Raw genomic sequence first — 18,294 nt, forward strand, 5'->3', positions numbered from 1 at the left:
GGTCAAGTTCACGCATTGGATCAAGTAGTACAACTGTGACAGCAAAAGCTCTGAAAGTGGATAGATGTTCTAAGGAAAAGATCCACATAGAAATTGTGAATATCATGCTGTTATTTAAAGGAACATTTCTAAAAGGTTAATGTGCTTATGAATCACCTGGAAGCCTTCTTACAATGTGGGTTTTCTTTAGTAGCTCTGGATGAATCTGTATGTCCAACAAATTCGTGGGTGCTGCTGGACTGAGAAACATACTTGAAATTGCAAGAATTGGAAGGGCAAGCAGAGGGTGAATGTGAATGCTCAGGGCTGCAAGGGCAGGGGAAGGAGAATGGAAGAGCTCTGGGTGGATAGACTCTCAGGAAGCAGAGTTTGTTCAGAGGTATCAAATACTGCAGAGAGTGAGTGTCATAAAAATGGAAGCCTCTTTTTTTTTTTAATTTGACAGCTAGAGTTAGACTGTGAGAGAGAGAGAGACAGAGAGAAAGGTCTTCCTTCCGTTGGTTCACCCCCCCAAATGGCCATTATGGCCGGAGCTACGCCAATTCGAAGCCAGGAGCCAGGTTCTTCTTCCTGGTCTCCCATGCAGGTGCAGGGGCCCAAGCACTTGGGCCATCCTCCACTGCCCTCCCAGGCCACAGCAGAGAGCTGTACTGGAAGAGGAGCAACCCGGATTAGAACCGGGCGCCCATATGGGATGCCGGCGCTACAGGCGGAGGATTAACCGAGTGAGCCACTTTAATATTGAATAATCTGCACAACTTTGTGAATTCTTTTCAGCAGTGATCAGAATGCTATGGACTAGAGAGAAAGTTTTCCAAAGTCAGATCAATCCAGAGTTCAGAATTTGCAGGGGATTACTGTGGAAGGGCATGAGGAAGGGACTTGAATAAATATATTATCCAGATAGTAGATTCAATGATAGACAATGCCGTGTAAGTTATTTCAAGTTACTTATTAACTTTACATTGTTTTTCTGAGAGATGGACAAGAATCAACCACTGCTTCAGAGAGAAGGACTTCCCATGAAAATATGTGTGGGCATGTGTGGGTATGCATGTCCATACACTTGTGTGTTTGATCCTCCTGCCAAGGACATACATTTACATAACAAGCTGACTGTAGAAGGATTTATAACAGTTCTTTTGCTTGGATCCTCTGAAAGTATTATCTTTTACAACTAAGTACAGAATGCTTTCATGCCAAGGTGATTAAGGAAAGACAGGGCTCAAGGTTTAAACATTAACAGTATTGCAGGGATCAGAGGCATGAGGATGTGGTACATGTGAATATCTTTGGAGATTCAAAAAGTTGTCAAATGTATATGCCTCGTGAAGGATCCTTCAGTTCCATATCTTGTCGTTTTCTAGCCGTGTCAAACTTGAATTCATTCAAGTAGGTCCCCTTTTGAACTCATGCTTAAGTCATTGTGGTAGCTTCAATTCCTGTTGCTTCCAAAGAACATTTTGAGGTTGAACCATCACACAGGGCAATGAAACAATTAGCTGGCTAACTCTGGGGAAACTAGTGTTTTAGGAGGAATGTGGGAGTGAATTGATATCCTTTTATGGCTGCTGGAAGTTCCAGGAGGAGATTGGCGTGATCAGTGTAACTTTGGTTCAAGAGGGACCCTCCCCAGTTTGGAAATGCTAACTGAATGCAGAGCTGGAGGAGTGGTGAGGGCGGGTGGGGATGCTTGCCAGGTCTGTCACATTAACAGAATCGCAGATGTCACAGCCAGATTGCATTCAGATTCTTTGCCATCCTGAAAAATCCGCATCATAGTCTGAAGTCACTTAAACATAAATAGCTACTTCGATGAAGTTGTCTAGTTCTGTATATTACCAGTCATTTAATACATACCAGTGTCTGAACTATTGTTTATATTTTACATTTCATGTTAAATTTGGCAGAAGTAGATATGATCTCTAGAAATGGTGTGCGGCTATCCTGGTTCTTTAAAGATTTAGATGTTGAACTGGTCCTAGAATTCTTGGTTGCTGGCTCTTAGGTTTAATTTTTAGAAGGCACTGAGGCTACTGAGTATTTTAAACCTTTTAAGGCAACAAATGATGAGCTTTTAATTCTTTGGTACTCAGTGTATTCACATGGATAGTTCCAACAATGACTTTGAATAAACGCAAAGGTACAGATGACATTAGCTAAATTTTCTGAAGATAATTTTCATTAGCCAGATATTCAAGCAAATTTATTAGCTATAATATTATATACTTTCATGTAAATAAGAAGATTTAACTTAAATGTTGCCATTTTGTTCAACATTTAACACACTGTAGGAAAAAAGAAACCACTTATCCAATACCAGCCACAGAGTTGTGTTGAAAGCAGCTAAAATTGAGCTCTCATGTATCTCTTGGGATTTGAAACTCTGTTTTAGACAGACTTTCAGGAATTTGATATTTGAGTTGTACAGAGATGTACTTGCAGCAAGGGTGGAGTAAGGATCCAAATCTGTGAGATAGTAAAATGTCCCCTAGGATAATGGTTATTAAATCTATACCTAATTGTTAGTTGAGTTAGGCCTTGGTATGCCCGGGCAGTTTTCCATCTTGACTTTGAGTTTCACTGAAGATTAAAGTTTTGTGGAAATATACACAAAGGCTGGAGCTGTGGTGCAGCCTGTTAAGATGCTGCCTGCAGTGCCGGCATCCCACAAGGACACTTAGTTTGAGTCCTGGCTGCTCCACATCAGTTGCAGCTCCCTGTTAATGTGCCTGAGAAAGCAGAGGAAGATGGCCCAAGTCCTTGGATCCTTATAGCCACATAGGAGACCTGGATGAAGCTCCTGGCTCCTGGTTTCAGCCTGTCCTAGCCCAGGCTGTTGTGGTCATTTGGGGAGTGAACCAGTGGATAGAAGATCTCTCCCTCTCTCTGTCTCCCTCTCTCTCTCTCTCTCTGTCTCTGGATCGCTCTTTCAAGTTAAATAAACCTTTAAATAAAAGAAAAAGAAAATACACACAAACAAATTACAGGTAACCCTTTGTAGCATAGGCAAAAGTTGAGGTGTAATTTGGTTTGTTATTTGTTTGGATTACCTAATAACTTTGCTTTCATAAATTAGGGGGGCAAATATGTTACTCTGCCATCAGGAACCAGATGCTGTGCACTGAATGGCTCATAAAAATATTTTAAACCTGGTTTTACCAAGATCTCACTCAGTGATATCTCAATAGACATTTTTTAAGTAACCCTGCCTCTGAGAGAGCGTATTGATTATATAATGAAGTAATTCATAGAGTAGGAAGTGATTAGCAGTGACATTTGATTACTGCAAATGGAAACATCAAAAGCACTATATTCTAGATTCTTAGGATTCTTTTACTAACAAAGTAGTTCCAAATTCATTTCTTAAAATATAGTTCTTAGTTTAAGAAATTATCCATTAAAATTATCTTTTAAAATAGCATTTGAGCTCACCACTTTATTCTATGTCTTTATTTGTGGCAACATTTTCTTCTTTCTAGAAACACACTAGATTTACATTCAGAAGAGTTGGTTTGAATCTTGGTCCTGCTATCAATTAGATATGTAACTTTGATCAATTTATATAATCTTTGTGGTCTCATTGATTTCATCAAAAGATGGAGGTGGTCATAATTCCCAGAACCGTTATGATACTAAGTGAGATAATACATGTGAAAGCCCTTTGCTGTGGTCTATAAATATAATGAACATGATAATATTAAACATACTTTAAGCGACATGTCCTCTAATTAACATAATTATTACTCAGTAACACTCTATAAATGTACTCTAGCTGCTGTAGAGGAGAATCATATGGAAGAATTTATTTTTTTTTCAAGTGCATGTTGTGGATATCTTCTCTGTCTTTTCTCTATCCCAATAATTGCCTAAGGGAAAAAGGCATCATACTATCAGGGATACTGCCTTATCTCTCTTCATTTAATGATACAAAGATGTTGGTGTTAGAGAAACAATGGTAAGTGCCAACCACTACATGGTGGTAACCATGTGCCATCTATAATTTATAGAACTCCTTATTCATGTAATATTCCCAATAAGTCTAGGAGGTAGGTGCTATTATTATCCCAGTGTAAAGATGGTAAAACTGAGACACAGAGAGATTAACTTGTTAAAAATGGTGTATTCAGTGTTACCAATCAGAGTTACTTTTCTAGTACCCTCATCCAGCTCTTATGGGAGAATATGGCAGAAATACTGTTATCAGGATAAATGAAGTCATGAACATTACTTGGATCTTGGATGTAGGGGATGGTATCTTATCTTGGAAAAATGATGCTACCTATCTACACATGAGGATGACACAGAAATTGTTTTTTTTTTATTTTCTTTACTTGTGTTTCCTTTTAAATTTCCAGAGTCTATTACCAAATAAATTATTATTAATTAATGAGGATTACTTCTGTCTCTGAGTTACCAAGTATAGTAACAAGAAATTTAACTTACCAAAGAGGTCTCTGTGCTCTGAGTGAAATGATTGGAAGAAAGAACCCAAGGACCCATCTAAAGAGTTGTTACAGAACCCACACACTCTTTTTTCCAGGCTTAGAATTGGATTCATATGCTTCAAAGAGTCATTCTTTAATTTAGGCGTGGTCCCATTCATATTTTCATTCATCAACTTGTCCATAAATTTAACAAATTTTATTGAAAATCTCCATATACCAGGGTACTGTAATGTGTTGGGAATAGGTTGGTGAATATGACCAGTATCTATGCTCTGCTCTTTGAGTTTATTGACTAGCAGTTTATTTATTGTCTATGCAAACAAATAATTTCACAAATGGGAGAAGCATAACTTTTCTAAATAGTGCCATAAAGGAGAACATGGTATTTCAGAGATGGATAAGATGCATTTTGCAGTCATTTGATGGACATAATTCATTCTGAATTGTTTGTCTTCAGTCCTTTACAAGGTGTCAGTTACTCAGGAAGAAGAGCAGAGGGAGGGCAAGTTAGAAAGAATTGGTAGAGAAGAGCTGGAACACAAGGTGGTCACAGGATAAAGATAAAAGGAAAAACCAACTTGAGCAGTGGAACATATCTAAGCCCTTGAATATGTCACTGTGTCAGAATAATAAGTAGTATTTGCCATCACTACAATTTTCAAGAAAAGTCATTGCATTGTCATTCCACTTAATGCAGTAAAAGAGGAAGGAACACACTAAATTTATAGCAGTTTCCATTAATATGGTTAAAACATTTTATTTGAAAGTTTAATAAAACATTTTATTGTTTGAAAGTAAAGTTTTATGGTAGTTTATTTATTCAGAATGTTGGATTAACAATATTTCTGTCTGAACTTACATAAATATTTTTAAATAACATGAATATTTATTGTGGGAAGATAGGAGACCTTAGTTTCTGCTTCCAGCTGGCAGGCAGGCCATGAATAAATAATAATTGAGGAGATTCTAACTGCTTTCTTTAGTGAAAATAGGATAATAGCATTACTTTTGTCTTTTACATAAAATCATCCAATTAATATTTATTGTGAATCTACACTGCATACTGAGAATAGAGGGATAAGCAAAGAAAATATGACCCTTGACCTCATGGCACATAGAGGTCAAAGGGCAAGACCAGTATTCTTTTACAGTGGGCCTTTGTTTTTGCTGTTCTTTTTGATGCAGTGATGTTCTGTCATGTTCATGGTGTGCTCCCTCACTTCATTTGGGTCTCATTCAGTGTCATCTCTTTGGAGAACTACCTGCTGTCTCCATCCAATTCATGTCACTCTGTATCCTCTGCTTTACTTTTCTTCCCACATTTTGTTATTACCTGTCATTAGATTATGTGATTAATTATCCTCAGGTCCAAGATTGGAGTATAATTCACAGATTTTGTCTTTCTTGCTCATTGATACAGACTGTTTAAATAGTAACTAACACATAACGGGCACTTGATAAATATTTATTCAATGACTGAATAAATAAGATGATCACACAAGTATATACTTACCAAATGTGGTAAGCAAGTGAAAGAATTTTCAAAACTATAAATATTCTGTGCATGCAAAAATGATGCTATTTACTTGAATTTGAGACAAAAATGTATCCTGCCAGGGAGTAACCTGTTTCTTTTAACATTGATAGCTTTCTGGTTTTTTTAAAGATTCATTTATCTATTAGAAAGGCAGAGTTAGAGAGAGACAGAGCAAAATAGAGAGGTCTTCCATCTATTGGTTCACGCCCCAAATGGCTGCAATGGCCAGAATTTGGTGGATCTAAAGCCAGGAGCCAGGAGCTTCCTCCAGGTCTTCCACATGGATGCAGGGACAGAAGTACTTAGGCAGTCTCCTGCAGATTTTCCAGGTCCATTAAGAGAGAGTTGGATCAGAAGTGGAGCAGTCAGGACTCGAACTGGCACTGTATGGGATGCTGCTGTTTTATGTACTACACCTCTGTGCCAGCCCCAGTAGCTTTCTATTTAAGCACTTATTCCCTAAGAGTTTTTCTTAAGAACTTAAATAATAATCTCATAGCTAGATTCACTTCGCCATCAGCGAAGTAAGCAGTAAGAGTTTTTCTTCTTTTATACCCATGGATTTTAATATTTACATCTACCTTTATAATTTTATAACCTAATTCAACCTAATCCAAATGCTCCCTGGCATAGACCTGTGTCAGTGAACCTTTGTGAAACCTATTGTTGGCCCTTGAGGATTCAGTGTTTCTTAATTTTTTATGCAATGTGTGTGGCCTCTGTGCATTTTCTTAAGAGTTCTCATAAGTTTCATCAATTCTCAGGACATATGACCTCCCAAGTTGAAGAATCAAAAAAGCTGTCCGCACCTTAATGTTTATTGCAGCTCAATTCACAATAGCTAAGACCTGGAATCAACCTAAATGCCCATCAACAGTAGACTGGATAAAGAAATTATGGGACATGTACTCTATAGAATACTATACAGCAGTAAAAAAACATAGCAACAAAATGGAGGAATCTGGAAAACATCATGCTGAGTGAATTAAGCCAGTCCCAAAGGGACAGATATCATATGTTCTCCCGGATTGGAGACAACTAACTGAGCACCAAAAAGGAAACCTGTTGAAGTGAAATGGACACTATGAGAAACGGTGACTTGATCAGCTCTTGTCCTGACTGTCGAGGAACAACTTAATACTTTATCCCTTTTAGTATTTTTTTGTCCTACTTAATACTATTGGTTGAACTCTGTAATTAACACACAATTATTCTTAGGTGTTTAAATTTAACTGAAAAGTGATCCCTGTTAAATATAAGAGTGGGAATAAGAGAGGGAGGAGATGTACAATTTGGGTCATGCTCAATCTGAATTGCCCCAAATGGTAGAGTTCGAAACGTGCCAGGGGTTTCCAATTCAATCCCATCAAGGTGGCATGTACCAATGCCATCTCACTAGTCAAAGTGATCAGTTTCAGTTCACAATTGATCATAACTAAAGGATTAAGAGTCAAAAGGGATCACATAAACAAGACTAGTGTCTGCTAATACTAACTGATAGAATAAAAAAGGGAGAGAACGATCCAACATGGGAAATGGGATACACAGCAGACTCATAGAATGACAGATGTCCTAAACAGCACTCTGGCCTCAGAATCAGCCCTTAAGGCATTCGGATCTGGCTGAAGAGCCCATGAGAGCATTGTAGGCATGGAAAGCCAAGATACCATGGAAAAGAAAAAAAGAAGACGACCTAAATGAAAGATCTCTGTGAGTGAGATCCAGTGGAAGGAATGGGGCCATCAAAGAAGGAGGTACCTTTCTCTGAAGGGAGGAGAGAACTTCCACTTTGACTATGACCTTGTCTAAATAAGATCAGAGTCGGTGGACTCAAAAGGCTTCCATAGCCTTGGCAATTCATGACAAGAGCCTAGGGAGATTACTGACGCCATGAACAGGAGTGTCAAATTGTTAAGTCAGCAACAGGAATCACTGTGTACTTATGTCCCATGTGGGATCTGTCCTTAATGTGTTGTTTAATGTGCAGTGATGCTATAACTAGTACTGAAACAGTATTTTACACTTAGTGTTTCTATGTGGATGCAAACTGTTGAAATCTTTACTTAATATATACTAAATTGACCTTCTGTATATAAGGATAATTGAAAATGAATCTTGATGTGAATAGAATGGGAGAGGGAATGGGAGATGGGAGGGTTGTGGGTGAGAGGGAAGTTATGGGGGAGAAAAGCCATTGTAATCCATAACCTGTACTTCGGAAATTTATATTCATTAAATAAAAGTTAAAAAAATAAATAAAGCCATCATCCACAAAAAAGAATCATGTACTAAAATTTTATATTTTTCCTTTCATTTTTGTATCACTATTGGTATTTCATTTTCTACTTAAGATGGTTTCATTTTCCTTTTAATTTTCATGATTGTATTTTGGTATTTTTAAATATTTACTATTTGGTTGTCCCTAGTGTGTAGTATTCTTGGTTTATTGTGTGCATCTAATCCCAGCCCTTCTCTGTCTCTCTTTTGTCTGGCCAACAGCATGGGGATGTGCCAACTGCAGGGTCGTCCTGTCCAGCCCTTCTGGGACCTTCGCTTCTCCATGTTACCCTCATGACTACCCTAACAGCCAGGCTTGCTTGTGGACCCTCCGAGCCCCCACCGGCTACATCATCCAGATAACCTTTAATGACTTTGACATTGAAGAAGCTCCCAATTGCATTTATGACTCATTATCCCTTGATAATGGAGAGAGCCAGACTAAATTTTGTGGAGCAACTGCCAAAGGCCTATCATTTAACTCAAGTGCGAATGAGATGCGTGTGTCCTTTTCAAGTGACTTTAGCATCCAGAAGAAAGGTTTCAATGCCAGCTACATCAGAGGTATGTAAACCAAAGGCAGTGCCAAGCTTCTGCTCTCATTAAACATGTGCTGCAATAAACACAACGACCAGAAGACAGAGTCATGCTCTTTTATGTGAATGTGAATGATTAGGATTAGGATTTAAGGGTAAGAATCTGTTACTATTTTCTGAGCATTCTCATTAGCAAACTATAATTACAAGGTCAAAAATCAGGTTACAATAGAGCTGAATTCTTTTATACTATTTATACACAGAACAGTTAAAAGCTGCTTTGGAAGACACATAGACATTCCATTGCTAATAATTAAAATCTGTAATTTTAATATCTCTCCACTGAAAATTTAAAACATCTCTACTTAGAAATCAATTTATTTTGAGTTTTAAGATGTTAATTTTTTAAGAAACTGTAGGGGACAAACATAGAAAGTTAGTGTATACATTTAAGAAGAATTGTTTACTTAGGCTAATAAACAATTTAACCTGATGAAAGCCTCCTGAAAACGACTAATTGAAGTAAGTAAATCATTATTATCCAGTGTGCTTCCCAGATTCTGGCAGATCATAACGCCAAAACAATTTTCTTTAAAACAAGTCAAGCTTTAAAGCACTGGGATTTAGTTATAAAACTTTTTTCGTGTTTCTAAATATATGTCATTTATTTTATAAAATAAGCAAAAAGGAAAGGCAAAACTGATCTTCCCTCACTATTGTAAATTATGTTTCCTGGTTCTAAGTTATATATTATTTGTGACTGATATTAGGGTACACATGTGGTTAAGCAAAACAATGCTTTAGTTTTTCAAAATAATGTTTAAAATTATATGGGATATTTGGAAATAAAAATGGAACAAATTAGAATTACCTATAGATCCACTATGTAGCCATAACCACTAATAAAATGTTCATGGGTGTATTTCCTTCCAGGCTTTCTGTTTTAACAATTCATAGAGAATATTGTTTTCATACTATAATAAGTATCCTTATTTGCATAATTACACCTATACACTGCTATCTATTTTAAACATAAACTAAAATTCATGATTCTCTTAAATTCTATCTTGGATTTTTTAGCAGAACATTTATATTAAAATGATGTTTTATCATAGAGCAATTCTTAGTATATATTAAAATGTGTTCAAACTACCATTCATATGAAATTGGTATTAACTAATATTATTTTTCAGGAGAGATACTTCTCTCTCAAACCAAGTTTATAATGTCTGTGATATTAGTAAAGGGCTACATCTATTGTAATATTTAATCCTGTCACATGTACATGTAACTGCATTTTAATTGTTAATTCACTATACATATAATAATGGTGATCCCTTGCTATTTATTGCTGTCATGCAGATACTGCCCTACACTGTGTAGATTTTATCGAATTCTTATTGTCCATCTATGCCACGAATGCCATTGTGCTCCACATTACAGTTGAGAGGATTAAGATAGAGGGAGGTCCGAGGTCATGTGGCTGCTCCCTGAAGACCTGGGCCAGGAAGCTCATGGACTGCCCTTTCCAGATGCTCCTTCTGTCCCTCAAAAATGAGTTCATATGCAAAGATGTAAAGGAGCTACACCTTAACACTCTATTTTTTGTTAAACTTTCCTCTAAACTCATCTCTTCAATAGAATTCTTTTTGCATTTGTACCTAAAATAGCCAGAAAGTAGGACAGAAAGAGGACATACAGTGTCTGAAAGCAGAGGGTAGAATAAGAATGTGAAGAGTAAAAGGCAATTGTTAATGAAAAAGAGAACAATTGATTGTATTTAGAAGTTGTTGGAAAAATAACATGTTTTTGAAAATCATGATAGGTACATAAAGACTTCCTGGAAAGTTATTCCCTCAATCAAATCATCGAGTTATATTTTTTAATTTTTTAAAATTAGAGATTAAAAAGTAGTTATCAACTTGGCTGTCACTCAGATGTTTACATGTAAGGTCCAATCATGGTTAGAGTTAAAATGGGTGAATCTCTTAGTGTTATTGTTGGAATAGTTAGTAATGGAGTAGTTGGTAATGGATTAGTGACTAAGGCTGTTCAGAAAAAGAAAGGAGGCGGCAATGGGAGTGAGTGGAAAATTAATTAGAAAGCAGTGGGTAACTGAAATATATGAGACATTTTGCATCTCATTGGTCATTGTTCTGTAGATAACATGTTTTATCTCTCTTTTCATCCTAGTTGCTGTGTCCTTAAGGAATCAAAAGGTCATTTTACCCCAGACCCTAGATGCCTACCAGGTATCTGTTGCAAAAAGTATCTCCATTCCAGAGCTCAGTGCTTTCACATTCTGCTTTGAAGCAATCAAAGCTGGAAATGAAGACAATGACTGGACAGCTTTCTCCTACTCAAATGCATCCTTTGCACAATTGCTCAGTTTTGGAAAGGCCAAGAGTGACTACTTTCTAACTATTTCTGGCTCAAAATGCTCACTGAGCAGCGTGCTACCTGTCAAAGAAAAAGAAGACATTTTCACAGAAAGCTTTGAGCAGCTCTGCATTGTTTGGAATAATTCTTTGGGCTCTATTGGTGTAAGTTTCAAAAGAAACTATGAAACAGTTCGCTGTGATTCTACCATTAGTAAAGTTATTCCTGGGAATGGGAGATTGTTGTTGGGCTCCAATCGGAATGAAATTGCCTCTCTAAAAGGGGACATTTATAACTTTCGACTTTGGAATTTTACCATGAGTTCCAAAATCCTCTCCAACCTCAGCTGTAATGTGAAAGGGAATGTGGTCGACTGGGAAAATGACTTTTGGAATATCCCGACCATAGCTCTGAAAGCTGAAAGTAACCTCAGTTGTGGTAAGTCTGTGGCAGGGTCACTCTCTCTCTCTCTCTCTCTTTTTTTTTTTTTTGGTTAGCATTGTTCTATGAATATGTTGTCAACAGAAATTATACATAAACACATATGTATCTGCATCTATATTTACTGAAATTAAAGAGTTCTTTTCATTTTTGAAGTATTATCAGCTCAGCCCTTCATAGTATACATTTAATTATAAGCCATGCTTTTTCAGTCAAAGTTTTCCTCTACTTTAAAGTTTTCTCTATGTCATAAAATAGCACAAATTTATCACTAGCATATTATTGTTATGGTGAGTGATAGTTTTTTATTATTATTGTGAATAATAGTTATTGTGAATGAGTCCTACAAAAATGTTAATATTAGATTTGAAATGAAAGAAATTAACATATGTTAATCTGTTTTAATCACAAAAGTGATGCAGTAACAAGCTCATGTTTATCATTCTGGAATGAAATGTCAATAACATAACAAATAAAATGCCACCACCTAAGAGAATAATATTTACTCACAGCCTACTTTATGGAAAATCTTGATCATCAGGAATTATAAGTTTTCTCTTTGAACTTTTTTTCTCCATTTGAAAATGAGCATTTGTCTGTCTTCTCTGGTTGCTCTGTAAGAGACCTTAAATGTGATACTGTTAGAAGTGGCTACATGGAAAATATTTATGAGAAATATCTCTATGTATAGAAGATAATTCTGGAAATCTTCATTTTACTGTAGAACTGATTCAAGCACAAAAAAGGAGATGTTTCATTATCAATTTAAAATGTTCTGTGACTTAATCTAAGGTATTGATAATATATACATTTTAGTCAACAGCAGTAACTCTCAATAAAGGAAGAAAGAAGTGGCCCAGTGTTGAACAACTTGTTTGTGACTTTGGAGGACATTTTATCAGAAATTCATCTCCTATACTTTGAACAAACTGGGGCCTATAATGAAAAACTGAGGCCACCTCCTCAAGGTTCCTGGACTGAACCTACCCTTCTGACTTACAGAACTGTTGCCTACCCCTCCATAAGAGCACCCACCTCTCTACTGTGGTTCATGGTGCTCCTGCAATGACGGGAAGGGTATTTAGCGATCTCATCTGAGAGATATTCTCTCCTGGGTTGTTGGAAAGAGAGTAAACCATACCCTGTGACAGAAGGAGACTGTAGAGCTATCTAAGAGCTCATAGTGTTCCATATGATCCTCTCTCAGACTAAGATTAGCTGGGGAAGACCTTCAGGGATTTCTGAAAAGTCTCACGCAGCGAAGAAACTGACGCCAAGTGTGCGTATTTGGTGTGGGATAGTGTAGAGCAGAGAGGGACTGGTGCTCTTCCTGTGCTCTGAGTGGTGGTTTTTAGTTTTGGCTCCTCTTTTTTTTTTTTTTTGACAGGCAGAATGGACAGTGAGAGAGAGAGAGAGAGAAAGGTCTTCCTTTTTGCCGTTGGTTCACCCTCCAATGGCTGCCGCGGTAGGTGCGCTGCGGCCGGCGCACCGCGCTGATCCGATGGCAGGAGCCAGGTGCTTCTCCTGGTCTCCCATGGGGTGCAGGGCCCAAGCACTTGGGCCATCCTCCACTGCATTCCCTGGCCACAGCAGAGAGCTGGCCTGGAAGAGGGGCAACCGGGACAGGATCGGTGCCCCGACCGGGACTAGAACCCGGTGTGCGGGCGCCGCAAGGCGGAGGATTAGCCTATTGAGCTGCAGCACCGGCCTTGGCTCCTCTTTTTACCATATGCTTGACCTTTATGAGAAAGTCATAACATGGATCAATTATTATAATGATTGTCTTCTTAGGGAATTATATTATAAAGGCTATAGTGACCCACAAATAAGATTTGGCTATGTACATTAATAATTGATGATAGTTAAATTTCATTTAAATTGAATGCCTATTATATGTGAGAAAGCATTTTAAGCACTTTACACATACTGACCCATTTCCTTCATCATGGATCTCATTATGAAGGTTCTATTATTTCTCCCATTTTGCAGAAGGGGAATCAGAGGCATAAGGAAATTAAATAGCTTATCTAATGTTACTTAGTAAGTGTCCAAACCAAAGTTTGAACCCAGAAAGTTTGGTTTTACAGCTCTCCTAACCACAATAAATTAGACTGTTTTTCACTATAAGCAGGGCTAGAAGATGTGACTCAGGGCCACAGCAGGGCAAGCTAGCTCTTGCCCAAGGGAGAAGCATGAAGGCCCAAGAACCATCTCTTCAGGCCAGCAGTCCATTCGTGAGAAAACACCAGCTTTATAGGGTGTTAACACAGTATTTGTTTTAAACAAACTTTATGGGATTTCCTTCCTGCAGTGCTTCTTAGATAACTCAATATGATAAAATATGAGGGATATACTGTTGCAGAGTTTCCTAAACTTCTCTAGGAAATCCTCTAGATGAGGGTTTGGCAAACCAAGAAGGCCTATGGCAGGACACGTTTTTGTAAATAAAATTCCGTTGGAACACAGCCATTCCCGTTAGTTTATATATTGTCGATGGCTGCCTTAGTGCTACAGTGACTGAGTTGATGTGGTGCTAAGTAAAGCGTGGCCCACCATCCTAGAATATTTACTGCCTACCTCTTTAAGAAAAAATTACCAATCCTTGAAATTCTTCCAAAGAACCACAAGGATCTAATTCACTGAAACACACACTTTGGACAACACTGGGAAAGACCTGCAATTTCTCCTGGACCAGAGGCAGCAAACCAGCCGTCCATAGGCTAGTTTAGCCCTTAGCCATGGGTGGTGCTGGTAGTGTTTATTTGTTCTTGTTCATTTGCATTTGTTTCACACAATGCTTTTAAATGGCAAATTATTTACAACATTAAAAAAAATCTGTCATATTAAAATAAATTTTTGGATTTCTCTGCCAAACAAAAAACTGATCTGTGGCTAATACTTCTTTGTGGCCTATGCAGCCAGAGCTAAGTGGTGGCTGCTCCTCTGAAGGGGTTTTCCATTTCACTTCAGCCTTTAGCACTCCCTGTATTTTTCCCATTCCAGATCCTTTTTCGTGTTTATGTCACCTGCTGGCACTTGTGGGCATTTAAGTTTAGGAATCCCAATTCAGGCCACTCTGTTCACGTAGCAGGGTGAAAACCAAAGCTTAGGGAATAATCAGTGGCTGAGGCTGGCATTGTATCCTAATAGGCTATGTCTCAGCCTGTAGCGCTGGCCTTCCATATGGACACCAGTTTCTCTCGCAGCCACTCCTCTACTAATCCAGCTCTCTGCTTGTGGACTGGGAAAGCAGTAGAAGATGGCCCCTCCTCCCACATGAGAAACCTGGATGAAAATCCTGGCTCCTGGTTTCAGATCAGCCCAGCTCCAGCAAGTTGTGGCCATTTGGAGAGTGATCTAGTGAATGGAAGACCCCTCTGTCTCTCCCTCTCTCTGTCTTTAGTTCTGCCTCTCAAATAAATAAATAAAATCTTTAAAAGAAAAAAAATGAGTGGCTAAGGCAGTTGGTGAGCGAACACCTGTCTTCTTGTCTATCATTTATATCAGCATATCCTCATATTTTCTTTTGAAAAACATTATTTATTCCAAGAATTTATAATTGATAAATAAAAAATTTCATTGTTATACAACATGATATTTTGATACACAAGAGTACTTCAAAAACTTTATGGAAAATTGAATTAAAAGATAACTTCATTTTGGTGCAAAAATGTTTAAAAATTTATGCATAGTTTTTTCATGATACACATTCCTGTGAACTTTTTAAAAAATTCATTTATTTAGTTGAGAAGCAGAGAGACAGACAGTTAGTGTTCCTATCTACTGGCTCACTCCGAAAATGACTGCAACACCTAGGTCTGGGCCAAAGCTAAAGCTGGAAGCCAGGAACTTACTCCAGTTCTCCCACATCAGTAGCAGGAACTCAATCATTTGAACCATCACTGCTCTCTCCCAGGGTCTGCATTAGCTGGAGCCAGAGCTGGAAGTCAACCTAGGCACTCTTAAGTGGGAAGCCAGTGTCTTAACGAATATCTTTTTTCAAAGAAAATTGTTTATTTATTTATTTATTTTTAAAGTGAGAATTAAAGAGGGCGGGGTGTGGGTGGGGGAGAGAGAGAGAGAGAGAGAGAGAGAGAGAGAGAGAGAGAGAGAGAGAGGAGAGAATCTCCCAAGATGACCACACAGCCAAGGTTGTGCCAACCCAAAGCCAGGCACCAAGAGTTCTATCCAGATCTCCCACATGGGTGGCAGGAGCCCAAATACTTGGGCCATCTTCCATTGTTTTTCCCAGGTGCATCAGTATGAAGCTGGAATCCAAATAGAGCAGCCAGGACATGAATTGGCACCCATATGGGAAGCTGGAATTGCAAGCATCAGCTTTCCCCACTACACCACTATGCTGGTCCCTTAACTGGCATTTTAATCACTAAACTAAATGCCTGACCCTCCATGAACTTTTTGAAGACCTTTTGTATGTGTATATTGTTCAAAAGCTAATTCAAGCCAAATAACATATTGATTACCTAATATTCATATGTATCATTTACTTATTGGAGAGCTCTTGTCTGCATGTAAGTGCCACATATAAGTGAGATCATGCAGTCCTCCTATTTTCTTAAGCACTGCCTTTGAGAATTCTTTCACAACCTAATATTACCAGAACATATCAAATGCATGTTCATCTGCCTTAGTCATTTATAAATTTTCAAAATGACTTCATTGAAGGAGTAACACAAGCTTACAGGGTCAAAATATTTGCTTTTCTTTAACTTTTAGAGCTGTCTTCCTGACATTCCAAGATGATGCCACAAGCCCTCATTCCGCAAGCTGCGATGCCCAGGCCCGTGTTTCAGGAGTAATGATGGCGGAGGAAATTTCCTGCCGCTTAATCATCAGCTTTGAGTTAAGAGCTGAAGTCACTTATTAACTGACAGGAAATACCTGTAGCAGAGATTATATCTAGGCTTATTAACAAAGCAAAACTGCAATAAGTGTGCTCTATTGACATTTTCACCTTTCTTTTTTTTTTCCAGAAAACACTGTGTCTTGCTGTTTATGGTTATTGTAATTTCCAACAAACTAAGGACCAGTACAGTAACCAATGTGAAAACAGAATTCATTCCTAACATTCCATTGGACTGACATTGTCTGTTAAATATTCCAGGATAAACTTGTGATAGAAAATGAATGGATTTTCCAAAGATATATTGCTAAATCAATTTTAATGTGAAAGTTAAATGGTAGAACAGAATTTACTTCAATTAACATTAAAACATATTGTCATCTGTTTCACATATTAAATATCCAAGCCTTAATAAAATTAATATAAGTGTACATTTCATAATTTCAGAATTGTACTTTTTAATTTCCCCTACACTGTTCTAAGCATATTTGGAGAATAAGAATTTTTCAGCAGTTTTTAAAAATCATGCTTAATCTTGTCAGTCCCTTCCAGGGAGAAATGTTATTTAGCAGTAATTCCTTTTCCATTTATAACATCTTTATTTTTCTTAGGACAATTTTATTAAATATTTTCAGTTTTATGACTTCCATGGATAGATGATTTCCTTAGTGGACTCTTTAATTGTAGGTATGCTTGTGTTATGATTCAAGTTTAGATACTGGCTAACATCCATCAATTTTCATAAAGAACAGACAGTGCCTTCTCTACCAGTTTTATTTATTTTACTGATTACTGCTCTTTCCTGAGGAGTGGCACAGTATAACTCAATGAATAGTCCAGGTTCAATTAAGTTACATCTATTTAACAAGCACTTATTAAACACTTTCATCTGTTAGTCACTATGGCTATGGAGAAAAAATGCAAATACTAAGTATTTAACGTTGTTGATGATCTTTTCTAGAAATATCTGGATTTGTGCCAACTTCGGTTTTCATTTCCAAAAATTTTACACCTAGTATCTAAGACTCACCAAATCTTGGATTCATACCCTTTCATTTTTAATTACTATATTTCTGTCCTTTATACTGTAAAACTTCCAGTCATTATTACCCCCTTCCTTCCATCCCAAATGAATTATTGATTTCAGCATTTTTAGATTACCAACCCATTTTTTGAGATAAAATCACTCTCTCTTTACAAAGGACTGTATTCTTTGAGGTTTCTCAACATTTTATGAACATAGATGACTTCCAAAATAATTTTCTGTTAAATATATTTATTTATGAGTAACAAGTAAGAGCAGACTGAAAAATATTATTTTTTCCACTTTGCATCTTAGTCTGAAGATTTACTGCACTATTATTTGAATTTTCACTACGTAAAGTAAAAGATGATTTGCTGACTATATATCAGCCCTTTTTTAGTACAATGTTTGTAAATATTTATTGACACTTCTCAGTAGCATGATTTTAGAACAATCACAATAAATGGGGAAAAGATTAACAGTTTTATAATTTTCCATCAACTGCCTATTTTCACTGAATTCCTTTTATTTTTCAGAAAAATTAGACCTAAATTTACCCTTAATATTGAGTAAATACCTTTCAGTACCTTTATGGTAGCCTCACAAATCAGTGAAAATATACAGATCACATTCTAAGAACAATTTGTAGATGAAAGGTTAATCACTATCCAGTAGAAAGAATGTCTATTCTTTGTTAATACTCAGCTGTTTTCCAAATCTGTCAGACTAGGAAAATTGATCATGTGATAGGCTTTACATGCCAGAAATAGAACTGGATATTTGTAAAA

General features: G+C 37.2%; 1 protein-coding gene across 3 annotated transcripts in view; it reads left to right on the forward strand.

Annotated features, from left to right (window-relative positions):
* ADGRG6 (adhesion G protein-coupled receptor G6) overlaps positions 1-18,294 on the forward strand; it is a 162,306-nt gene that overhangs the window by 75,229 nt on the left and 68,783 nt on the right. For all 3 annotated transcript variants that reach the window (XM_062186851.1, XM_062186853.1, XM_062186852.1), the window contains exons 3-4: positions 8,485-8,826; positions 10,992-11,615. In XM_062186851.1, the coding sequence (XP_062042835.1) occupies positions 8,485-8,826; positions 10,992-11,615 (966 nt within the window). The remainder of the gene's footprint in view (positions 1-8,484; positions 8,827-10,991; positions 11,616-18,294) is intronic.

Source organism: Lepus europaeus, chromosome 3 (genome assembly GCF_033115175.1).
Source record: "Lepus europaeus isolate LE1 chromosome 3, mLepTim1.pri, whole genome shotgun sequence".
Classification (NCBI taxonomy): Eukaryota; Metazoa; Chordata; class Mammalia; order Lagomorpha; family Leporidae; genus Lepus; species Lepus europaeus.